General features: G+C 33.6%; 1 protein-coding gene across 5 annotated transcripts in view; it reads right to left on the bottom strand.

Moving 5' to 3' along the window:
• Positions 1-549: 549 nt before the first annotated feature.
• Dach2 (dachshund family transcription factor 2) overlaps positions 550-24,669 on the bottom strand; it is a 556,554-nt gene continuing 532,434 nt past the window's right edge. For all 5 annotated transcript variants that reach the window (XM_045140992.1, XM_045140993.1, XM_045140996.1 and 2 more), the window contains 4 exons: positions 24,430-24,577; positions 17,865-18,011; positions 16,512-16,577; positions 550-843 (listed from right to left, as the gene is read on the bottom strand). In XM_045140992.1, coding sequence (XP_044996927.1) covers positions 794-843; positions 16,512-16,577; positions 17,865-18,011; positions 24,430-24,577 — 411 coding nt within the window. In that variant the 3' untranslated portion in view covers positions 550-793. The remainder of the gene's footprint in view (positions 844-16,511; positions 16,578-17,864; positions 18,012-24,429; positions 24,578-24,669) is intronic.

Genomic DNA, 24,669 nt, shown 5'->3' with positions numbered 1-24,669 from the left:
AACCCAATTGAACTGCTTCTTGTAGGATTTTGTCCTAACAGTAAGAAAATAACTCATAGAGCTATCTTCATCATTACTTTCCACTTTATTTACAAAGAAAAATGGTTCTTGCTAACTATCCAAATAGCCCCATGGAGCCCTGTCATTGTCTATACAGTACTGTGATCACATGTGGGCTACAATGTACACCTGACTTTATATAAGTGTTTGTGGTATGAAATCTGGTCCTCATGTTTGCAGAGAAAGTGTTTTGCCCAGTCAAACATCACCCCAGCCTCTGATTTCACTATATATTTCAATTACTGTAGTGAAAATTTGCAAATAAAAACCCAGTGATAAATGGCAAAGTCCAAATGTTTTTATTTAGTCTGAAGTTCCTTCTGCAAGTACATTTTTTTTTAACAAAGGTGTGCTTTAACTTAACATATGGTAGAACTGAGAAACAATACAAAGAATTTTCTAATCTCTAACATACTATTATATTTTTTCCTTGAGAGACAAAAAGCCAAGCAGAAATGAGCATAAAAAAAAAACATCAAATATGGTCAAGTTACTTTATCCATTAAGATTTAGTTCATATTCTTAAACTGGTCAATCTAATGCAAGGATAACATTTACATCATTGCTGTTAAAATATACATGTTCCTTTTTTTAATGTAACATAGATTGAATATCTGTTTCAGTAAACAAAGCTTTGCTGAAAAACACAATTGAAATAGCTCGATGTTGAATAGTTTCAGAGATAAACTGGAATCACATCATCTTCATTTAAGTAAAGCCAGCGAGGACCTTTTCACGCTGAATACAACTGTTGTGCCATTGCTAAACAGTAATAGTTACTTCCTTTAAAAGAAAGAAAACCAGTTAGTTTTTCCATGGAATAGTTCTGATACATATGTAAAAATACTAAAACTTCCACCTTCAGGAACCTAAAATGATCTGATGTAACAGTCTTGATCTAATATTGATAACAACTTATTGAATGTTTATATTTGTGAATTTGTCAATTTTCAAAGATCTTTCAGGTAACTTTCATGCTCCAGCTCTTCTCCATTCCACAACTTGTATACTGCATGAAGGGAGAATAGTTGTGAATATCATATTAACTGTTATTTGTGGTATAATCAATATTTGTTTATATGCTTTTAATCCATAGCCTATATCACCTTACAGTTGGATGAAATTTTATTGATACTGAGATTTTCTTAAAAAGTGTAATCTACCTCTTTTGCATAAAATTGCTCTTTCCAATAACAAATTAAGACTTGCATCACTAGCTACCTACATCAAAAAGATTATCCTGTGGTTACATAAGGAGGATCAGGAAATAATGTGTCCATAAATTAGTACACATCCATTACCTGTACTTACAAAACACTTAATAGTACATGCTTTTAACAAATGTGTCCTCTTCATGTAAGAGGGGCAGTACATTATCATGACTGACTGATATGCCTTTTTGAAAATGTTAACTCAGCCAGGCCACAACTTTGTAAAGTGGAAAAATGTGACATCTTTCAAATAGTTATTCCCTCTGTGTAGAAAATATGGTGATAAGTTAGTTAGTGGAATTTTCTGGGACACCCCTCAAGACCAATAATGAAGGTATGAAAAAGTTGTGGAAAAATAAGACTTGGATTTTATATTGATCAGGCTAACCAAAGAGTTGCATTTATTTTATTATTGGGTAAGCAGACATTTCCCTAAGAAACTTATGGACGTAAACTGATTATTTCCAGGGAACAAAAGAAAATTAATTATGTATTTTTGAAAATGGTTTGGTATTCTTTCACCCCAGAGACTTGTTCAGACTCCATTTTAGTTAGAGTCTGAGGTTTCTAATGAAGCCCAACCTTCCAGCTCTCTGGTTAACTGTGATGAAACTGACCAGTTTCTCAGTACAAGAGTGTACCTCATCCTCTGTATACAAAGGCAGAATGTCAAAGAAAAACTCCTCAACCTCAAATGGCAATCATTTTACCAGGATTTAAATTTTTACAATTATGATAAAACTCAAGTCATGCAGTACATTCTGAACATTACAAACTTGAAACCAAAGGCTCAGCAAATAATGTCCCCTTAAAAAGAGACACAAATACAACAAGTAATAACAAAAGACAATTGTCATTTGTCCTTTAAAAACATGAAATTTTTGAAAAATCTCCTTTATTATGTTTAATTATTATCTTTATTAAAATAGACAAACATATCTGTTCATAACCTTCATTAAATGTCCCTGCCCATTAGGCCTATTTGAAGTAGTTTCCATAGCAGCATGCAAGGCTGGCAAGAAGACGGTAGTGATATGAATCTATTATTTTACTCAATATTGATTGATATTCAATAGTAGTAAGGCTTTTCCCTTAAATCATAAAGACAGTAGAAAAGCAGACCACGTGTAGAGGCTTGCCTAATGTTGTTGGTCTTTGGTTGGTATTTTATGTATGCCAGTACTGGTTGAACATAAGGAGGGGCTCAGCATTGAACTGGTAACTGACACTGATCCTTGAAGCAATCTTAAAGTTTGCCACATTTCAATTTCAAAATGCATTTCAACTTGTAATATGAGTGATTTATCATTTAGCAGTAGCTGTCAAAGTAAACTCTTAGATAAAACAAAAACATCTGGAACCATAAACAAAGGAGAATAGTAGTTGAATTTTAATCCAAACCCTGCATGCTCACTTCATTAGGAACAGGAAACAGCTAATTAGTAATTTAAGGTTTCATGTTTCTAAGAGGGCTTGTACTTGAGCTCCCAACAAAGATGATCTCATATGCATTCTAGATGTAAACAAGATTAAAGATCAGGAAAGGCAGTGAATGGTATCCTTTTGAGAGATGTAAGGTTCATGGGAACTCAAGAAAAGGGGCACGCACAGTAACATGAAGGGAGACTTGGCAAACTTTATTACTTTAAGATTAATCTGAGAGGTAAAACATGGAATTTGATATATATATAAATGTGGCTGTATTTCAAGTAAAAATATAGGCTCATGCAGTTCTTCCCCAGCATAACACTGCCTGACATAGGCATACTTTGTGGCACAGAAGGATGGTGTTGCCTTCTCCTTACATAAGACCCTCTGTTGATCACTGGACTTATGTGTCTCAAACCCAAGTAAATGTGACATTTGCCTTGTGTGTTGTACATTTAAAATGAATGAAAAGAAATAGCTAAAATAAGGCGTCATAATGAATACAGAGTAATATGATCAGGGCCGGAAGACAGCATTAGAAGGGAGCACTTTTACTCACACTTCATTATTATTTAGTTCACATGTGTGATATAATAAAACACTTGATTTCCCTTTTATCTCTTTATAACATTACCCAGTAGGCATTATTTTGCTGCAGTGGGCTAAAGTACCATACCACATACTCATAAAATGACCTTGCTCAGTCCATGGAAACTGCCAGAAATAAAATTCCTATAACTTAGGAAAAATGCTTCAGAGTATATGCCACATTGATATGTATATAATGTAATGTACAAAATATGTAGGTTAGGTGGCCCTTCTAAAATAAGCTATATGGACAACCATAGGGAGATGACTATTGGAGAACAGATTCAACTCATTTTGTCTTTTGCATAAGTAGAGCTTTTGTCAGAACAGAAATTAATTCAAGGGCAGATATAAGGCAATGAATAAGATTCTGTTTGGTGTTTGGAGAGCACTTTAGGAGTAGAACTAAATGTTTTTGATAACCCAAATGCTACTTTATTAAATTTTTAAGAGGTATGTAAATGGTAACAGATCTCTCTCACCAGCTTGTAGCCAGGTCTCCACTAAATAAACCACTATATTAAAAATATATTTCAAACCAAATATTTCAATCCAAAAGATTCATCTAGTCATGATCATTTAAGCATATCATTTACCTGAACATATTTAAAACAGACTATGAAGAGTAACAATATCCATGACATCACCCACTAGGGCCCAGTGATCATTATAGAGGAAATGGTGGGTTAAATATGAGTGCTGCTCTCATCCTTAGCCAGAGAACCTTCTCTAAGAAGATGATTATAGACACTGGGACACTCAAAACTCATCAAAGTATAAAATCAGAGGCTACTGAGTGCTCAGCACTAAAGGAAACTTATGATCTCCAAGGATTAGGATACATTGCATAAGAGGGTATGGAAAGAATGTAAGAGTTACAGGGTAGGAAGATGTACTACAGGGCATTGTCCTCCTAAAAGGAACTGACTGGTGCATCCATGTCTGTGGAATTGGGGCAGGGGAGGGGGTACATATGACAATAGCCCAATCAATGACGATATAACCAATTTGCAATATGTTCATATATTAAAGTCCCCAATAAAAAATTTGAAGCTATACGTGTAGACTTGATGTGAATGTTACATCATATCTGTAACTGCCTATCTACTTCATTATATAGATCCTTTTATATTTCTGCTTCTTGTTTCTATCATAACAAATAGGAAACAAAATTTTGGGTGGAAAGAGAAGAAAAGTAAAAAGGAGGTATTTTTAATAGAATGGAGCTGTTTTGTTAATTGTCTTCTTTTTTATACTTTTACATGTTTATTTATTTATTTGAGCACATGAGAGAGAAGCAGATAGAGAGAGAATGGGCATGTCAGGATCTATAGCCACTGCAAATGAACTACAGATGTATGCATCACCTTGGGCGTCCAGCTTTATGTGAGTACTGTGGAATTAAACCTGGGTCCATTGGCTTTGCTGGTGAGCACCTTAATTGCTAAGCCATCTCTCCAGCCCAGATCATTGTCTTCTTTACAGATAAGGGATGTGCTAGTGTAGAGTGGTTAACTAACTTCCAACATCAGCATTTCAAAGGGACATGTAGGTATAGTAAAATGTAGAAACTAGAGCTCTCTATACTTTTTAAGACAACAGTACAGGCAAACTGTTTTGTTCTAGAAAAGTGATCTCACAGGCCATAACAAATTTTGATTATTTGAATAAATTGCCTCCTGATACAATTCCTGTTAACAATCATATTGGACAAATATAAAGACATTTCATAATGACCACTGCTTAAAGTAGGTGCACCTGCATTTTCTTTTCTCTCATATCATCTAGAAAGAGCATGTTCTCAATTTTAAACATTCTTATACCTACTCACCCCACTAGGAATATGAAGTGTATATAAATGTGGTAATGTTTATGAAGTACTGTGAACTCCTTGGAAGAAATGGGTTAAAAAGTGTTATGTTCAGTCACCATTATGATTACCCCCTAAAACATTGTGAAATCCATTCTCTAGCACATGTTCCCAGTATGTGAAAGGTCCTAATTATCAGTCATGAACAAATAGTAATTGAAGGTTCCATATTTGAAAAGAATTTGAGGATGAATTCTAAAGAATTACAACACTAGGTAAGCAGGTAACTGCTACAGCACCCTATCCGTGCCTATGATCAGTTGGAGTTCCGGCATCAGTGTTCAAGCTGCACAGAAAAAACAATAAGACCTGGTCAAAATATCATTCCAACAAAGAAAATCAAAAATTTACTCAATGCACTTCATGGAAAATTAAAAACTTACTTTATATTATTTTTGATGCTCTATATGTTTTCAGCATTTGAATAAGTCTGTGCTAATAATAATAAATGTATAATTTTACTAGCCTTATCTTTTCATAAATATATTCAAGTATCATTTTAACAAAATGAAATTATTCAGAGGTGAGCAAAATTGTAGATTTACAGTAATTTAATACTTAATTTTATTTTCTAGGGGTGATATTGACAATATACCCAGCAAGCACCTCATGGACTAGACAATAAGATGGATGGGAGGGTGGGGAGGGAATCGAAGGGTGGAAAACAGTAATCCGGACCCAAAAGGCAATGGTACCATAAAATTCTACTTCCTAAAAGACAGACCAAATGGCTGAACTTTCACTAGACCCTTACAGGAAACACCTGAGCCACAAGACACTGGAGAGGTTAGGATCAAGACTGACCTAAATCTCCTACATCTTCCCTCCCTCCCTCTCCCCCTCTCCCCTTTATCTCTCTCCTCTCTAACTCTTGCATATTAGTTATGTTTTTCCTCAATTTCTTAGTGGACACTGACCTATAACCCCCACTTCCAGCTTGGGCCTACCATCCACAATGAGCTTTTGATCAGAGAAACCTACAAGGTTTCCCAAAACAATGACAGACTTCTGTCAGAGTACTTGATGACCCACCAAAGGCCAGTGGTAAGACCCTATTGCTGAAGACTCCATACACAGCTGATGCATAAAATGGAATGACATGGCTGGAAGCCAGGAGAGAGTCAGTCCCCAGACAGTCAGCGTGTCTAGTGCCAGAAGGTGCTACATAGGCGACTGGGGGAAATGACCAAGATCTGCCCAAGCAACACATTGTTTAACCTAATTAGCAACAAATAACCAGATGTGATGCCCACACAAATGCAATAGTGGTACACAGCCATGGTGAGGAACCAATTGCTCTTGATTTGGCTAACTGATCCACTCAGTTGTACTAGACCCATAGCTGGAGCTAGGAAACAGATCAGAACCATACCCAAACACAAGCCCACTCTACAATATCAAGCTACCATCAATTACGGGGTATAAGAGGGCCTACACCTATCAAACTGTCTATCAAAAAAGTAAGTGCTATCTCAATTTTCCAGGTGCTAACTTACTCTCCATTGGAGAATCTGCTTCTTTTTTCCAGATAGATGCAGATCCTAAGAAGAGAGCAGCCCCAACATACCTCAAAAGGGGCCCAACTGAAACTAAGGACAACTGGCGAAATAAGCAAGGGTGATGTTTTCCTGTGAACCAGATACCAGCACAAAGGGGAAGGAGATCAACACAGAAAAATCAACTCCTACCAAAGCAGAGAGCAAGAGCCTCAGAGGCCCCCAACACCTCAGCACTGAAGCAGACCACAAATGAACCCAACATGGCTCAGGGAAATTTTGTGGAAGAGGGGGTGGAAAGAATGTCAGAGTCACATGTTGGGTCATGATATGCAGAGACATTTATCATACCAATAACTGGGGGCTAACTCCACAATGCACGACCCATTTTCATTAACAAGGAGGGTCTAATGGGAGGGGGTAGATCGCAGATGAGCCTAAATAATGGTACCAAACTGCCTGTATTTACTGAAAAGAAAACTAATAAATTAAAAAAATAAATAAATAAAAAAAATAAAATGGTGTGAATTATATTCTTTAAGTAAAATATGCTTATGAGCCCCCTGTGCATGTTCTGCAGCTTTGCAACTTGCAGTGGAATGTGTGACTAGCTTAAAAAGCATAGTATTTATGAAGATTTCTGTTTTCCCTCATGGTATAAACTATGTGGAAACATTTACCATTTTCTATGAATCAAAATCTTTGCTAGGGGTTGTGATTCCTCTTGTGGGTGAGATTTCCTTTCCTGAAAGGATGGTCATTTGAAACATACTGCTCATTTAAATATTTTTGAAAATTAGTAAGTGGGTATGTATAATATTTTTTGAGGGTTAGTTTATTTCTAGAGCAAAATACATTTAGAGGTTTTGTGTTTTTTTTTCCCCCTATTTAAGGCTAATGCTTTTTCCTGTGTGTTCTTTCCACTTGCTCATTTACATGAACACTAGAGCTTCCACAGAAATTATAAACTTCATTATAGACAAGCTTTAGGTTATTAAATATTTCTTCTATTATTGGTAACTTATTTTGAACTATTTGCACTTTAAAAAATGAGTTCAACTACATATTTCCATGTTTTCCTTATGGTGCTCTATTAGTACTGTGTTTCTGATTTTCAAGTAGGACCATATTATTTGACATCAAGGAAGGTCTTAGCTCCGGTAGGTTGTGTTTCCCTAAGTTGAATAAGAGAAAGATAAAGTAATGCAGAAGTTCAATAAGTATATAAGTCTTAAGTTTGTTTAGTCCAAACTAAATACAGAATTAGTTGTATGAAATCTATTTCATTTGTGGGAACATATTCGGTATTTGCATTCTTCATAAGTGAAAATAGCAAGGCTAGCTTAGTCTAGCTAGCTATTAAGGCAGTAGCATAAACACTGAGTCACTTATATGAGAGTATGAAAGTAGATTATTGCATGCTAGAGGCAAATAATAAAATGCTATTGAGCCCTATTCCTCTGCATCTGGAGAAGAAATTTATTTTGAACTCATTTTCTCAGAAACGTGGACTTTATTTTCAGAATCTAATTATTTTTCTTTAAATGGAGATTGCTTAAAAAATGACTAGTTCACTCTAACAGTCTTAAGAAAATAGATTCATGATTGAATCAAAACAAAGACAAATGTAGGTTGTCTATTCTGGAAATGGTATGAAAATAGAGTTTCATTGCATCTTTCTCATTATCTAATTCACTCTGATTTGTGAAATAATTAATATACCTTTTCCATTTATTATAACTCTAGTTCTTGTACGACATCCTACAAAAGAGGGAATGAATAACTTGTTGTTTCCCCATAGGGCAAAATATAGAGATGTATTGCTGTAACTATATATTTAATAGTCTATATTTGAGACAAAATTTTATATATCAGTTATATAAGACAAATAGAGGATAAATGCCTTCTCAAGATTAGTACTGTTACCAACTTATTAACTGAGAAAATCCATGTACTTTATATCACTCTATTTCTTGTATACCAGTCATAAAATGGTAATAAAGACAGATGTTCACAAGTTACTTATTTTATTTATTTATTTTTGGTCATTTTTTATTTATTTATTTGAGAGCGACAGACAGAGAGAAAGACAGATAGAGGGAGAGAGAGAGAATGGGTGCGCCAGGGCTTCCAGCCTCTGCAAACGAACTCCAGACGCGTGCACCCTCTTGTGCATCTGGCTAACGTGGGACCTGGGGAACCGAGCCTCGAACCAGGGTCCTTAGGCTTCACAGGCAAGCGCTTAATCGCTAAGCCATCTCTCCAGCCCCACAAGTTACTTATATCTTTTGAATCATGGCAAGGACTTTATTCTTTCCTTGGTTGTATGCATGGTGCACAGGTTTATATGCATTATGCTTGTGTATCTGTGTGGGAACATTTGTGTGGGCAGGTGTACATGCACGTGGAGGCCAGAGGCTGACCTGGGCTGTGTTCCCTAAATGATCTCAACCTTGTTTTCTGAAACATGGTCTCTTACCTAACCAGACCCTCACCAATTCAGCTAGACCAGCTGTCCAGCAAGATTCAGGGATCCTCCGGTTTCTGCCTCCCCAGGGAATGGATTACAGATTTGTGTCACCACATTAAGCTTTTATGTGGGTGCTTGGGATCTAAACTCCGATTCTCATGTTTGTATGTCAATTGCTTCACCCACTGAGCAATCTCTTCAGCTCCCTCCTCAATGTCAAATTTTAAAAATACTTGGGTTCTGTGAAATCTCATATTTATAGTCTCCTGATGAGGTCAGGAACTTCTTCAAATGTGTTTGTCATGTGCAAATCTTTTTGACAACAATTCTGAAGCACACAGTTTTTGCTTCTATGTCATTTACATAAATATATTAAAGTTCAATCAATGTTTAACTTTTCTTTAATATGTAAATTAGAACACATTTTGTAAAGATCAAATTCATTTTTATAAAAGCTACTTTGAACATATTTTAATATATTTTAACAAAATTTTTGTGATAATTTTTAGCTACTAAATTTGTTTTCCAAGCTGACAAGAAAACATTTTAAAATCTGATTTCAATGGAATCAAAATATGGAGGAAAGAAATAAAATAATGGAAAACATTCACATGTGCAAAGTTTACAATGAAAGCATACAGCATTCCTGATGGAGAATTGAAATGCATTTATCAGCAGATTGTAAGATTTGAGTATAAGTTCTGTTTGTTGCAGGTTGTGTGACACTCATTAAATGGTTGTTCATATAGGCTGAGATCTACATTTTATTAGCTCAATTTTAATAATCTTAAAGAAACTCACAGCACTTTGTGGTGAAATGGGGAGATGAGGAAAAGTGTTTGTTGAGAAATTATGCTTTTTTGAAAGCTTAATGAAGAACTGGGGAAAATGTCATTTTAATAGTTATTCATGTTACGTCTAAAAAGTAGATTCAAGCTTAATATATAGATTGTTACTAATATGCTTTTTCAAATATTAAAATTATAAAGCATACAGTTTAGGAGAATAAGAAGTTCTGAATAAAATTCTAAAATTTATTTTTATTGTCACTCTAATTTTCAAAATTAAATATTATATGACTATAATAAATGAGAAACAAGGATGCTAGAGCAAACAAATACTACATTCTGCTTACACTCCACAGTAAAGAAATCTAAGCCCATAGTTAGATAACTGAGGATCTTCTAACAATGTATTGCAAGTTTAATCATAAAGAAATATTTACCTATGAATTTATCACTCAAGGAAGATGGCCATTTTGGCATGTAGCTACTATACATTCAGGTAGCAGCTGTATACTAATTCCAAAGATTTAAAAGTAGTATAAAAATGATGGTATATGAATAGAATTTTCCCTAAAAATGCTGTGTATTTCATTCTATATATGAAAATACAAAAATAAAATCAAACTTCTAATTGATTACTTTTTCTTATGAAGTAACTCAGGGATTTATAAGATAAGAGTAGGAAAGGGTGAATTCTAAGCTTAAAATGACTCACATTTATAAACAAGATGAGGCATAAAATAGCAGCCATCAGAGTGTATTTATATAACTTATGTTATAGTGAAAGAAAGCCTGTTTATTGATGAACTTCTTCTGTGTACTCAAAATGCTAAGAAGCAGAACAACTAATCTTGTCTTGAAATTCTCATTGTCTTGCTATCAGTGCCATTTTATTTGTTATATAAGTGAGATATAGCTGGAATTATAAGTCTTAGATCTGTATATGGGATTTTATGCTACCATCATAGTAAATGTGAAAACCTTTTGGTCACTATAAATCTTTTTATCAACTATACAAGGAATTGAGGCAAACTACATGTGACAACCAGACCCTACATGATCAAGTAATGAAGCTTTCCATGCTCATCTAAGATTTAATTAGAAACATATCTATACTATAATGTGACAGACATTTCACAGCAGAGAGGTATTATATAATCTAGGAGGCACCACCAATTGAGTTTAAAAACAAAAACTGAGAAGGATGAAGAAAAGATAAATTCTTCCTGGGGTAAAAAGAATCTCAGGTCATAAGATGAACATAATAGGAAATCAAACCATATATATATATATATATATATATATATATATATATATATATATATATATAGTCACTTAAGAGAAAAACTTGGATCTGCAGGGTATATAATACAGTGTTTTCCCATTCTATGATGACAGTTGAAGGAATTTCTCTTGGTAGTAAAAAGTTCCTATTTTCAAAGAAATCATTTAATTTTTTTTTTCAGAAAACACACTACTAATACTGTGTTAATATTTCTACAAGAGAATGTTTTACTTCATAAAAGAAGCATCAGAGAGCTTGTGTGCATCTTCCAACACAGTATAAGACTTATGGGGGGGATTAATAGTTGATTATGTTATGCCAGGAAGCAAACACTAGAAGTTATGAAGACAGCTTGAAAGTACACTGTGGTGGAACTTGTAGATATTTTTTTTTAAAGAAATTTACCTTGCTTTGCTCCTTTTTTTGTTTTTCTTATCATATTACACTTTGGAGAAATGGTCTTGGTTATTAAATGAGCATCAGAAAAAAGAGATAATGATCATGTTTCCAGGGTCAAAGAAGGCTAAACAATACTGAAATTGATAGAGACTGGACAATATTTTAAATGTTCTATAATATGCATATAAGTATGCTTAAAACACAATGCATTTTAATATGAAGTTAAAATTGTATCTGATACTTTTTTCAGTCAAATGATACTTTAGCAACTTTGTTTTAAATTCTACCATCACATCTTTAGTGCACAGTGTTTGGAAGAAATCATTCATTTCATATGTCCTTAAATGTCTAGTTTATATTTTGAAGATGAGCCAATATGTTTACCTTTTTGCACAAAAGAAATTTAGTGAGAAAAAAGAACATATAGTAACTTTATTTTTATATCAGTTTATTTATAATGTCAAATATATTTTCAATTTATTTTCAATGTTTGGGGTGTTATCAAAAAGAAGGAACTTTTTTAAAGATTTCATTTTATTTATGGAAAAATATTTATAAATACTACAGCTCACTGTTAAATCACTTTACATTTATCAAAATATGTTGCCAAAAGTAAACATCATTCACAGGTTTCACATTACACTCACAAAGAATCAGTTCTTACTATTTTTGTTATTTTCTTTTCTTTTCTGCCAAATGGAGTGTCAGAAACAGGCACAATGTGTCACTCATTATGCCCATGTTCATTTTTCTCTCCTCTGGACTCATTTTTATTGCTTAATTTTATGGCTAGAAAGTTCATGATGCTGTTGTCTATTTTCTAAAATTTGGGGGCCTCATATCTTATGTTTCTTCTACCTATTACTATTAATATGATGATGATACCACTTAAAACAATAATGAACATATACTGTTGACTGCCCGAGTAGCCTCTGGCATTGAAATATAGTCATACTAAATTATAGTTAACTAAGGTATAAACATGCAAAAGGAGAAGTCTCCCTGTGATCATAAAATGATGTTATTTTCTGTTCAGCAGTTCATGTTACTGCTGTTCGTGCTAATTAATTAAAGGAGCTGTTGCAGTAATGTGCAAATAGGGAATCTGGGAAACTGAGAGGGCTTTTAGGACTCCAAGTGAAGTTAAGTCAATCTGGGCATGGGCAATCAAATGTAATGAAATCACTTGTCAGTGCTAAGCTTGCAAAAACTGTGAATTTTGACTAGGGAGTAAAAGGGTTATAATTAGATTTTCAATAGGATAATAACTAAATGGCAGAATGCAATAAAGAGAAAATATTACATTGTTAGCTAATGGTACTGCTGTTCAGTTTTAGTTTTTATCAGCTCACTTGTAGTTCTACTAATTTAATTTGCTTTTATCAGCAAAAAATGCACTACATAAATGGCATTTGAATGCCATTTGCAAAAATCATTGATCTGAAGGTGCACTTAATAACACCTGGCATGTTTGTTTTATGTGAGGCAGAGATTGGTTGATATGACAGTTGATGTTCCCAGCTGAAGTATAGGAATCTGAATGGGACTATATTTGTATATATGCTTCACTGAAAGCTTCACCTAGGGAGATAGTGGACATTGCTGTCAGAGCAACTACATATTCATTGTGGACCATCTGAAAATATCCAGGATGTGGTGTTATGGCAGACTAATAAAATACATATATTCTTTGAATATGAGATTGTCTATACATGGTATCTTTTCTGACAGATAACATTTAGAGCTATGAGAAATAAAATAAGTGAACTGATGAGATTTATAAAATGTAATAATCCTAGTGTATAAGGAATGTGTCTAAACTAAAATCTATGGAGAATTTATGACAAAAGAGAAATGATTGTATTATCCTAAGGGTGACCATGCCACATTTTCAAGCCCCTTTTATTTTTTTTTTCTGTCACAGTGGAACTAATTTAATTTCAAAGAGAGAGCACTAGGATAATGATAGATTTCTACCCAGTAGAATTATTGACAGTAGGTTGAGAAAAGACATGAATGGTGACTGAACTGTTTTCTGTGATGGAAAAGAGTTGTGGACATGGCACTGTGTTGGCATGCATGAGTTGATTCTCGCAAACAATGATAGGAAATAATCTTCCAGTTTTTAAAACTGGATAGCTAAAGAAGGTGAAAAAAGTTGTACAGTGTCAAAATAAATACAAAAAGTAAATGAAACTGTAATAAGCACACAGAATTATTAGCAAGAATGGAAAGATAATATAAATGCTTGTATTTCATGTTTTCTAAGAATTCCATATTTTGTAAAGTTTATAAATATAAAAGTAATCTTCCAATTTTGAGTATCTGAACCAATAGGCTAAATGATTATGTGTTTTTCTGTAATTATTAGAACATTAAGTTTGAAAACTATACTTAAAATTAATTCTGATAATATTTTCTGGAATCTATAGCTCTAACAGAACAAATATATTTTGCTGAAAATATCTCTCTTAATTATCATATTGTGATTCTACTAGTATACTAACAAAAGAAATTCATTTTATTTTTCCATAAACTTATGTTGTAGGCCTTATAATATACAGTGTTTACAATCTGTGCCAAGAGAGGGGAGAATGTTCATTTTTAAAATTTTCATCATATTTATTTTGAACCATATTTAAAATAATCTAAAATATTCAATGAGAAATTATTAACTGATTTTATTTTAACACATATGACTAATTTAACTACAAATATTAAATAATTTGGGTCGTAATTTTGAACAACAAAGTGGATTCCCTTGTTTTAATGTAAGTTTCACCTTAGTCTGATTCTGCTATTTTAATGAAGAAAAGTATTAATTTATTTTTTTAATTTTTGGTTTATTTTTATTTATTTATTTGAGAGTGACAGACAGAGAGAAAGAGGCAGATAGATAGAAAGAGAAAATGGGCATGTCAGGGCCTCCAGCCACTGCAAATGAACTCCAGAGGCGTGCACCCCCTTGTGAATCTGGTTAAAGTGGGTCCTGGGGAATCGAGCCTTGAACCAGGGTCCTTAGGCTTCACAGGCAAGTGCTTAACTGCTAAGCCATCGCTCCAGCCCAGTATTAACTTATTAAAAGTATATTCAGGGGCTGGAGCGATGGCTTAGCAGCGAAGGAGTTTGTCTGCAAAGCCAAAGGGTCTCAGTGTAATTCACCAGGACTCATGTAAGCAAGCTGCACAAGGGGGCACATGCGTCTTGAATTCGTTTACAGTGGCTGGAGGTCCTGGTGCACCCATTCTCTCTCTCTCTCTCTCTCTCTCTCTCTCTCTCTCTCTCTCTCTCTCTCTCTCTCTCAAATAAATAAATAAATAATATTTTTAAAGCAATTCAACGCAACTAAACTATAATTATGAAATTTAAATATTAAACTAAAATGAAAAAGTCAGTTTTTGCAGAGTTTATACAGTTAAAATATGAAGGGACTCTACCATTCCATATATGACCAAATTGAACACCCATGAATAAAATACTTGTTCATTCCATGAAAATAAAATAAATTTAGGAAAACTCAAAAATATCTAGTTATTTCAAGGTTGAGAAAGATAACATTACTATGAGATAAATGGTGTCATATAAGTTAAAGAAACAGTAATGGATTAGATGGAAGTATAAAGTTCAAGCATAATGAAAATAAGCATGTACTGGTAGTGTGCTTAGCTCACAGCCTCCTGTTCCAAAGCTGATCTTATATCCCAATCAAGTCGGGACACAACCAAACTCCATGCTCCTTAACGGGTCTGTGTATCTCCGTGTTTCTCTAATTCAGACAGGATTCAAATTATACTTCAGGCTATTTATCCCTACTGTTGTCCTTGAATGTAATGGCAACCTCAAATTGCAGGCTCACAGCAGTGGGACTTCATGAATTTAGCTATGGTGAATGAACTGGCCAAACGATGAATCCTGGTCCCAATTGATTCTGCTCACATAAATGTGGCCTTTAAATTGAGGGAAGAAATCAGGCAAGCATAAAAAGGATAAGAAACAGTAAAGGCTCTACTGTACAAGCTAAGCATGCATGCGTTCACAACTTAATATACTGGGGTATATCCGGGTGCAGCAGAATCAAGCAGATCCTTTCACCATACAACAGAAAAGCACCAAATTGTTAACCCCCCAGAAAACAACATGCTTTTTTTTGTTATCTTTATTTTTGAAAAGTAGGGAAAATGTCTCCTAACAATATTTTATTAGAGTCAAGATTTTTTTAAAACAAAAAGTGAAAATAAGTTCAATCTGCATAAATATAAAGGGCTAGAAAACTGCATCTTTGTTGCATGGAAAACTTGTACTGGTCAAAGGCATGTCTTACTCAAGGAGCTTGTGCATTCGAAGGAGACTTTATGCTGATGTGTTCATTTTCTTACTACTAACTATAAGTATTTTAAAAGATTAAGTTTTTGTGAAAACCATGTAAGTTGAGAATTATAAGCCCCATTCTTATTTCCATATGTAAGTGGTTTGTAAAATTAACCCCCAAATTTAAAAGCTAATAAAATATCTAAAACACCTTGGAAATATCCATGGTTATGATTAATATACTTGTGGTCTTTAAATCAGTAATGTAGTAATGTGTAAAAATAGGTTTTATCATATACTTCAAAAAGGTAAATTGAAGATATATTTGTACATTTTTACAATATGATTATCATATAACTGCATATCATTTTAACAGATAAATATGTAAGGATTTTTATCACATTATAAGTATATAGTTTCACTGTTAAAGGTTTTCAAAGTCCTATAATCTATGTGCCTTTTCTCCTAAATTCACTATTAATTATTCTTTAGTCATGGGGTATGAAGAGTTAGACTTATTTTATTTATATAAAAAGTATGACAATAAAAGTTCAATTACTACCCTTTCCCAAGATAATGCACAAAGCGGTTATAGGAAGAAGTCACAGTACCTTGCATAGCAGCACTATCATGAGGAGTTCCATTGTTTTCTATTTCAATATCTGGTATTCCAGTATCTGAAAGAATTGGCATTCAGGATTAAGGTACTATTCTGTATTTCCTGTTTACAACTAAAGAAAACCTTCAGTAAGCCAGTAATTTGGTACTATACATAACGCAAAGTTGAGTAGTGATATTTTTTGGTTTGTTTTTATTTTTCCTTTGTATCTCTTCCTCATTTTTTAATTTTTTTCTATTGCTATATCTGTTGTTAACGGTAAGAGGGTGATAACTCAATTATACAGTTACATATATGCTCTCACTAAGCACCTTCCTTCCTCATTTGATAATGTAAATATAAAATCTAGGAAAAAATACAAATCCATTAAAATTATTAGGTTAACATGCCCTGTCTACAGACAATAAATGATGGCTACAGCTGACTAAGTGAAAGTGCCCCATCCATATCATGTGTTTTCTACTTGTAAGATATTAGTTTGCATGCAAAGTTAAAGGACCTAGGTTTGATTCCCCAAGAACCAAATGAGACAGATGAACAAGGTGGTACATGCATCTGGGGTTCTTTACAGAAACTGACGGCCCTAGTACACCCATTCTCTCTATCTGCCTCTTTCTTCCCCCCGTCAAATAAATAAAATATTTTTAATCTGAAAAAAAAGATGTTAGTTGTATGATAAGTGCAAGTGAAGAGCAATGTTCACATTATAATTCAAGTTTTATGTTGTAACAATTAAGGAGCAAATATGTTACTACTGTGCTCCAGATAAGTTCAAAAAGTAATGTTCATAATGTAAAATAGTTCTGTGTGTGCATGTATATGCTTAAAAATCATTTTGAATAGTGCATAAATTAGGGGTTCAATCCAGTTGTAGGTGGTTTACAAAGTTTAAATTCATTTGGAAAAATTAGTTTAGACTCAAAGTATTTCTTGATTCGAGCACACTTTTCCAACAGAATCTCCAAAGATTTACTTAGAGGACATTGTCAAGACAATTTTCCTCAAAGACTAGTATGACACTGTGTGAATGAAAGGATCCACCATCCTTCAGCTAATTGAAAGTGAGCTCACCCACCATCATCACAACTAAGCTGAGCTGGTATAGCACTTCTACTGAAGTTGCACAGAGAGATTAGCCCTTCTGCTTCTCCGCAGGATTTCTTGTTGCTAGTGTTTTGTATTTCTGAGGGTGGGGTGGGGGTGGCAGAAGGACTATCAGTTTGATTCATGCCAAAACAAACAAACAAACTGTCTCTGTCTTTCTGTGTCACTGTCCGTCTCTCCCTCCTTGAAACCAGGTTTTCATTTGTTTACTTTTACCTCAAAAGTGTAAGTCTTACATTACCTTTCAACATCCTCAGACCACTGTCACTAGCAGCAGTTTGCTTAAGTGCCTGCTCCACTTGTTCTCGGCGCTTTGATTCAAATTCCAAGGCTTCCTGCAGTTTTCTCTTGGCTTTTTTTTCCTTCTTCAGGCGCTTTTGCATTGTGGCTGAAATGTGGAAACATAATTTACAAATAACGGGTCGATGCAATGAGATTTCTGGGTTTAACGAATTATAAACCACAGATACAAATACAAAAATAGACAGATATAAATGTATCAGCTGACATGATTAGCCTGTTTACTATAATTCAGTAATATAATAAATTTCTTTTTATTTTCACATTTCCAATGTGTGTTCTATAATACATGTGTATTTGTATGGCAGTGGTAGTTTGTTTAGACAGTTACTTTTTACTTTGATTCATCATGATATCATTAAATATGGTGTATTTTTAAGAAATATACTCTTATTCACTAAGTTATTACTATTCATATTTTGAAATGTAAAAAACAAACCACAAAATATATAGAGAGTTACATAATACTGCCTTTAAAATTGAAAGTGGCAAGTTTATTTTCTCTGAAATGTTACCATGTCTAAAGACAAAATTCATTTATTTAAATAATGCACAATATTATCCTCTTTCTCCATCCCTCCCTATACACACACACTCTCTCTCTCGCGCGCGTACGCGCACACACACAAACACACACACACACACACACACACACACACACACAAGCACACATGCATGAAGTCACATACACACAGCTTTAAGCAATGACTATAGAGGCAAGTTATAAAAGTACAATACAGAAGAGCTAAAGAAAGTGTAAACTTCAGCTCTCAGGGCTTTCTATCTCATCTCAACTAGAAACTACAATTGCCACAATGAAAAATTACCTCTAAACTCTGAAGTTTTAAATGTACAATAGCTATTCAAATATTACTTGTTTTCTAATAAAGCATATATCTATATCTACCTATATTCATATCTATATCTATATCATCTATATATATGAGACATAGGAAGTTTTTAAGCAGATTTGTATTTCCTATATGAGCTTAAAAGAAGATATCAATGTGCTAATAAGAGACATTCAATAAACAAAAAATAATTTATATGACATATAAAATGTTAAAAAGCATATATATATATATATATATATATATATATATACACATATATACAAAATCTTGTGATACTATAGGTTTCAGTTGTATTTGTCTCAAAGTTTAATATCTTTTCTAACAAACTATCTTTGATAACTTGAAGATTATTTCTCAAATAAGTTGAGCACTTAAAACAAAATTTCAAATTCTAACATAAACTAGAATTCTTGATGCAAAGACAGAAATTATTGCATCTATTACCCATGGTGAAGACTGCTACATATTGTTGAAGACAAAAGCACTTTACTACTACAACTGTATTCATATCTTCATTGAATTATAGCATTAAATTATTTAAAGTAGAAATCTAAAGATATTTAAATTCCAAACTTAACATCTTTGTTAAGAAAAATATTTCTATTTGTAAAGTTTATTATTCAAAATATTCTCTCTCTCTCTCTCTGTCTTTTTTAAAAATTCTTTTTGTTTATTTATTTATTTAAGAGAGATCGAGAGTGAAAGGGAAAGAGAGAGAGAGAATGTGCATGCCAGGGCCTCCAGCCCCTGCAAACAAACTCCAGATGCGTGCGCCCCCTTGTGCATCTGGTTAATGTGGGTCCTGGGGAATCGAGCCTTGAACCAGGGTCTTTCCTTAGGCTTCACAGCAAGCACTTAACCGCTAAGCCATCTCTCCAGCCCTCTCACCCTCTCTCTCTTTCTGTCTCTCTCTCTCAATCTCCAATCTCTCTCTCTCTCTCTCTCTCTCTCTCTCTCTCTCTATGTGTGTGTATGTATGTGTGTGTGTGTATATATATATATATATATATATATATATATATATATATATACATATACATATATATATATATGTATGTATGTATGTATATATATTATAGTATATTATATAGTAATATAATGTTATATGTTATATAAGTTCTTGTGTCTTAAATAAATAGTCCACATTTAAACGTATACCAAAAATCACAATTGTAGTTTATTCAAATTTACTACATAAGTAATATTTTGTTGGTAATATTCTAAATTTAGGCCTTATAAGATTTGCTAGGAAATTGACATTTTCTTTTTAATATTTTTATTTATTTACTTTGAGAGAAAGAGAAGTATGAAAGTGCTTGGGCCACTTGCCACTGCAGATTAACTCCAGACACATGTACTACTTTGTATATCCAGCTTTACATTTTGCTGAGGAATTGAACCTGGGTCAGCAAGCTTTGCAAGCATGCATGTTTAAACACTGAGAAATCTTGACAACCTGGAAATTGACATTTTTTTTTATCTCTGTTTTGTAGAAGAAAAGTGTGTTTTTGAGAATTTGGAAAATTAACTCAAGAACTTATAGCTCATAATTTCAAAGTTTTAGGAACAATGATTTCACAGCTATTTTTCCAAATCATAGAGTTGTTTAGAAGACTGAGTATAACCTAGAAAATTTCATGCAGTCCCACCATTCTGTGACTTTCCATGTTTACTATGAAAAGAATATTCCTGTTCATTATTGCATATATATGTGTGTCTAATTCATGTAACTCTATCTTGCTTGCAAGAAAAGGTAACTAGATTTATTGTGGGGAATAGTTTTCTTTTTCTTTTTCTTTTTTTTTTTTTTTTTTGGTTTTACGAGGTAGGGTCTCACTCTGGTCCAGGCTGACCTGGAGTTAACTCTGTAGTCTCAGGGTGGCCTTGTACTCACGGCGATCCTCCTACCTCTGCCTCCCGAGTGCTGGGATTACAGGCGTGCGCCACCTCGCCCGGCCGGGAATGGTTTTCTTTAGTCAAACAAAAAGTAAAAGATTGCAAGGTCTCATGGCATACGATGGTAATCACAACACTTAGAAGACTGAAGCAAGAAGATTTCCATAAGTTTGAAGCCAGAAAACAAACAACTAAAAGAAATATCATATGTATTCTGTTGTTTTATTTATTTATTAGAGAGAGAGAATGGGTGTGCCAGGACCTTCAGCTGCTGAAAACTCCAGACACATGTGCCCCCTTGTGTGCATGTGTGATATTGTATACTTGAGTCACTATGCATCTGGCTTACATGGGACCTGGAGATTTGAACATGAGTTTCTTTCTTCTTTATAAGAGAGAGATTGAGGAAAGAGAACTGGCACACCTGGGCCTTAGCCACTGAAATTCAATCCTAGATGCTTGTGCAACCTAGTGAGCATGTGTGACCTTGCACTTGCCTCATCTATGTGTGTCTGGCTTAAATGGGATCTGGAGAGTCAAACATGGATCTTTTGGCTTCCCAGGCAAATGCCTTAACTGCTAAGCCATCTCCTCAGCCCCAGATTCTATTTCTTATTTTAATATATTTTTAAAAAATGTGTGACATTTATTGTCTAAAATGTGGTATGTGCAGGTGATTTATGCTAGTGTGTGCACATGTGTGCAGATGTACATGTCCCATGATCATGCATGTGAAGGCCAAGGGAGATTGTTGGGTGGCCACACCAAGGTTCTGGGTGCTGTTGATTGAACCTAGGTATTCAGGCTTGCATTGCAACAGCACTTACAAGGCTATTCCTGCAGCACTTGGAAAAATATATGTATACTCTTACATATACTTATGTGCATTTTTATATATTTATGCTTTATATATCTATGTTCTATATATTTGTGACATACTATATATACATATATATGCATTATATAAAATATGTATGCATTTTTGTCTTTTAAATCTTGGTGAGATATTATTTTATAACCATTAACAATACATTTCTGCCTTTTCTTTCCCATTAATGTCATATAAAGTTATATATACTGAGTATGAGATAGTTAATAAAGCAAAAATTAACTTAAGTGATTATGTAATTCATTTATTTAAATAGAGCTTACTGTGATTCACAGACATAAAGTAGTTTCTGTAAATTAGTGGGAAGATTAGAGGCGTTTACCATTATTATAATAGTCATTACATATGTGCTACAAACAATGTTTGGTTTATTATAAATAGCTGATATGCATCATATAGTATTAGCACCCTATTAATATTAATGATAGTAGTTATAATGACTTACTAATAATGTCTGTGCTAGCAATGATAATAGTAGAAATGGTATCATTAAATTATAATATGTGATAAGTGCATTACATAGAAATAATTCACACTAAATTTGGTAAGACATAGTTGTGTAATACTTTTGAAAATATAACAGATCTCAATTACCAATGTAAATTAGGATATGTGGATTTCTACAAGTTTGAAGCAAATTTTACTATATGTAGTGGATTTTCATAAATCAATTTAAGAATTTTATTATATATAATAAATCTTTTGGTTTATATAATAAATATTTCCCTGCTAAAGAAATGTGTTATTATAAATATCATAATATTCTATTTCACATACGAAATAGCAAGGAATTAGTAATTCCTCTAACTTTAAAAAACAATGTTAAGAAAAATATATTTGTTTATTTTTTTAATGAAGTTATTGAAATTCTATTTTGGCTGTAACTCTTTATTTTAAGGCCTGAAGGAAAATACATAATGTTTAACTTACTGAAACAAATGTCATAGCTCAATGTGCTACTTTGAATTAATGTAAAGTTAATGGATTTTGTTGAGCTGGAACCATCATGTCTTTTTAAAGATCATTTCTTTTTTTTTTCTTTCTTTATTTTTTTAAAATTATTTATTTATTTATTTGAGAGTGACAGACACAGAGAGAAAGACAGATAGAGGGAGAGAGAGAGAATGGGCGCACCAGGGCTTCCAGCCTCTGCAAACGAACTCCAGACGCGTGCGCCCCCTTGTGCATCTGGCTAACGTGGGACCTGGGGAACCGAGCCTCGAACCGGGGTCCTTAGGCTTCACAGGCAAGCGCTTAACCGCTAAGCCATCTCTCCAGCCCAAAAGATCATTTCTTAAGTATTGGTTTTCCCTCTCCTATTCTTGCATTTCCTTTCCTGTCATATTCTCTACTTATTTTCAGCTCTATAAGCCTTCCATAGAACAGTAATAAGGGAAAGAAGCTGAAATTAACCATAGTTACTTTTGCTTCTATGTAGTATTTTATGGTAAATGTAAAGAATTTATGGTAATTATTCATAAAAGTGAACTTCAAAGTTTGTGCCTTTGATATGAAGTACTCTACTTGTGGTTTTATCATGTGTTAATTAACATGTGTGACATCAGTCCTCACCTTCCACCTTCTTTGAGAGAAGATCCACATCTTCACCATTGCTTTCTCTAGGCTAGTGGGCCCACTGGATTCTTAGTCATTGTCCTGCTTCAACACCTTTCCCAACTGCCAGCCACAATGTCTGGCTTTTGCCCTGGTGTGGAGCTTCTGAACTATGGTACTCTTGTATTACAAGCATTTTATCTATTCACTGAACCATCTTGCCATCCCCTGAATTATTCTTATTTATATCTTATTCTTTGGATAACCAAATAACTACCCTCCATTGGACAATTAATTTTACTTTGAACAATTCAACATTCTATATTATTTTTTTTCTCTGCCTCTATCTATACCTCTGTTAAGTCACTTGAGTTCATTACTGTTTACATGAGAATAATCTCCATAATGTCCTTTTCTTACTTCCAGTTTCACAATAACCCTTTCCTAATTAATCCCCATCATTGCAGTGACCTAGTCAATAGAAATCAAACAAGGTCACCCCATTAATTATCTTTTATTATTTTCTATCAGCTACAAGATAACTTCCAAGCTAATATTTTGCACAGTAACAAATATTCTACATAACTTCACTTCTAACCCCAACTTTCTGTGTCATTTCTTACCACACACTGTATAATTCAAAGTCATGCAAATACTAAACTCTACAGCCTCCCATGTACATTTTTTAAATTTCCATACCTATGCCAATACTTTTGTCTAACATGCCCAAATCACTCATGTATTCACATCCCTTTTCATTTATGCCCACTGGTCCTCTAAGACTCAAATTCAGTTATCAGCATTAGTATAGCACTTTCCATTCAAACAACCTAAGTTAACGATATGAATTATGCTATATAACCATAAAGATCATGCATAACCATTCTTGCCATTTTATCATGAAATTAACTGAATGTCTTGGCCTTCTAAAATATAAATTAAACAAGGACAGGGACTGAGAATTATTTCCTTTTATAACCCGGGAATATAGCTCTGAGCCCAGTAAAGATTAAATATTCTATATATAAAGATTATGGTATTACCTATATTTAAATGCATTTTATTAAATAGTGAGAGAATGATAACTACCTATTTCTAAATCTGCAATTGAGGAAAACGATAGCTATATCATTATCTCTTAGTAAATAGAGAGTTAGTATACATTTCTTACTTTATATCTTATATACAGTATTTTCATTTTAGCTTTTAATTCATTTTCAGCAGTTCCAAGCCTAACCCTGACAATACCTCTATTAACATGAAAAGTATTTCCAACACATTGTCCACTATTTAAGTTTACATTTAAAACTTACTTCTGCTTTGAAGCTCAACTGCAAGTTGTCTTTCAAGGTTTTCTCTAATTTCTCTTTCTCTATAGAGCTCCATTCGCAATTCCTTCTTTTCTTGCTGAATCTGCTTCTCCTGAATGCGAGCATTATCCAAAGCCACTTTTAGCAGACCCTGTCAAAGTATAGTAGACGACATGCAGTTCATCTTATCTGTTTTAACTTATCAAATATTAAATAATTTATGTAGGTGCTAATGTCTTGTAT

Source organism: Jaculus jaculus, chromosome X (assembly GCF_020740685.1).
Source record: "Jaculus jaculus isolate mJacJac1 chromosome X, mJacJac1.mat.Y.cur, whole genome shotgun sequence".
In the NCBI taxonomy this organism is placed as follows: Eukaryota; Metazoa; Chordata; class Mammalia; order Rodentia; family Dipodidae; genus Jaculus; species Jaculus jaculus.
Note: the sequence above shows the minus strand (reverse complement) of the source record. Positions and strands in the feature narration are given on the sequence as shown.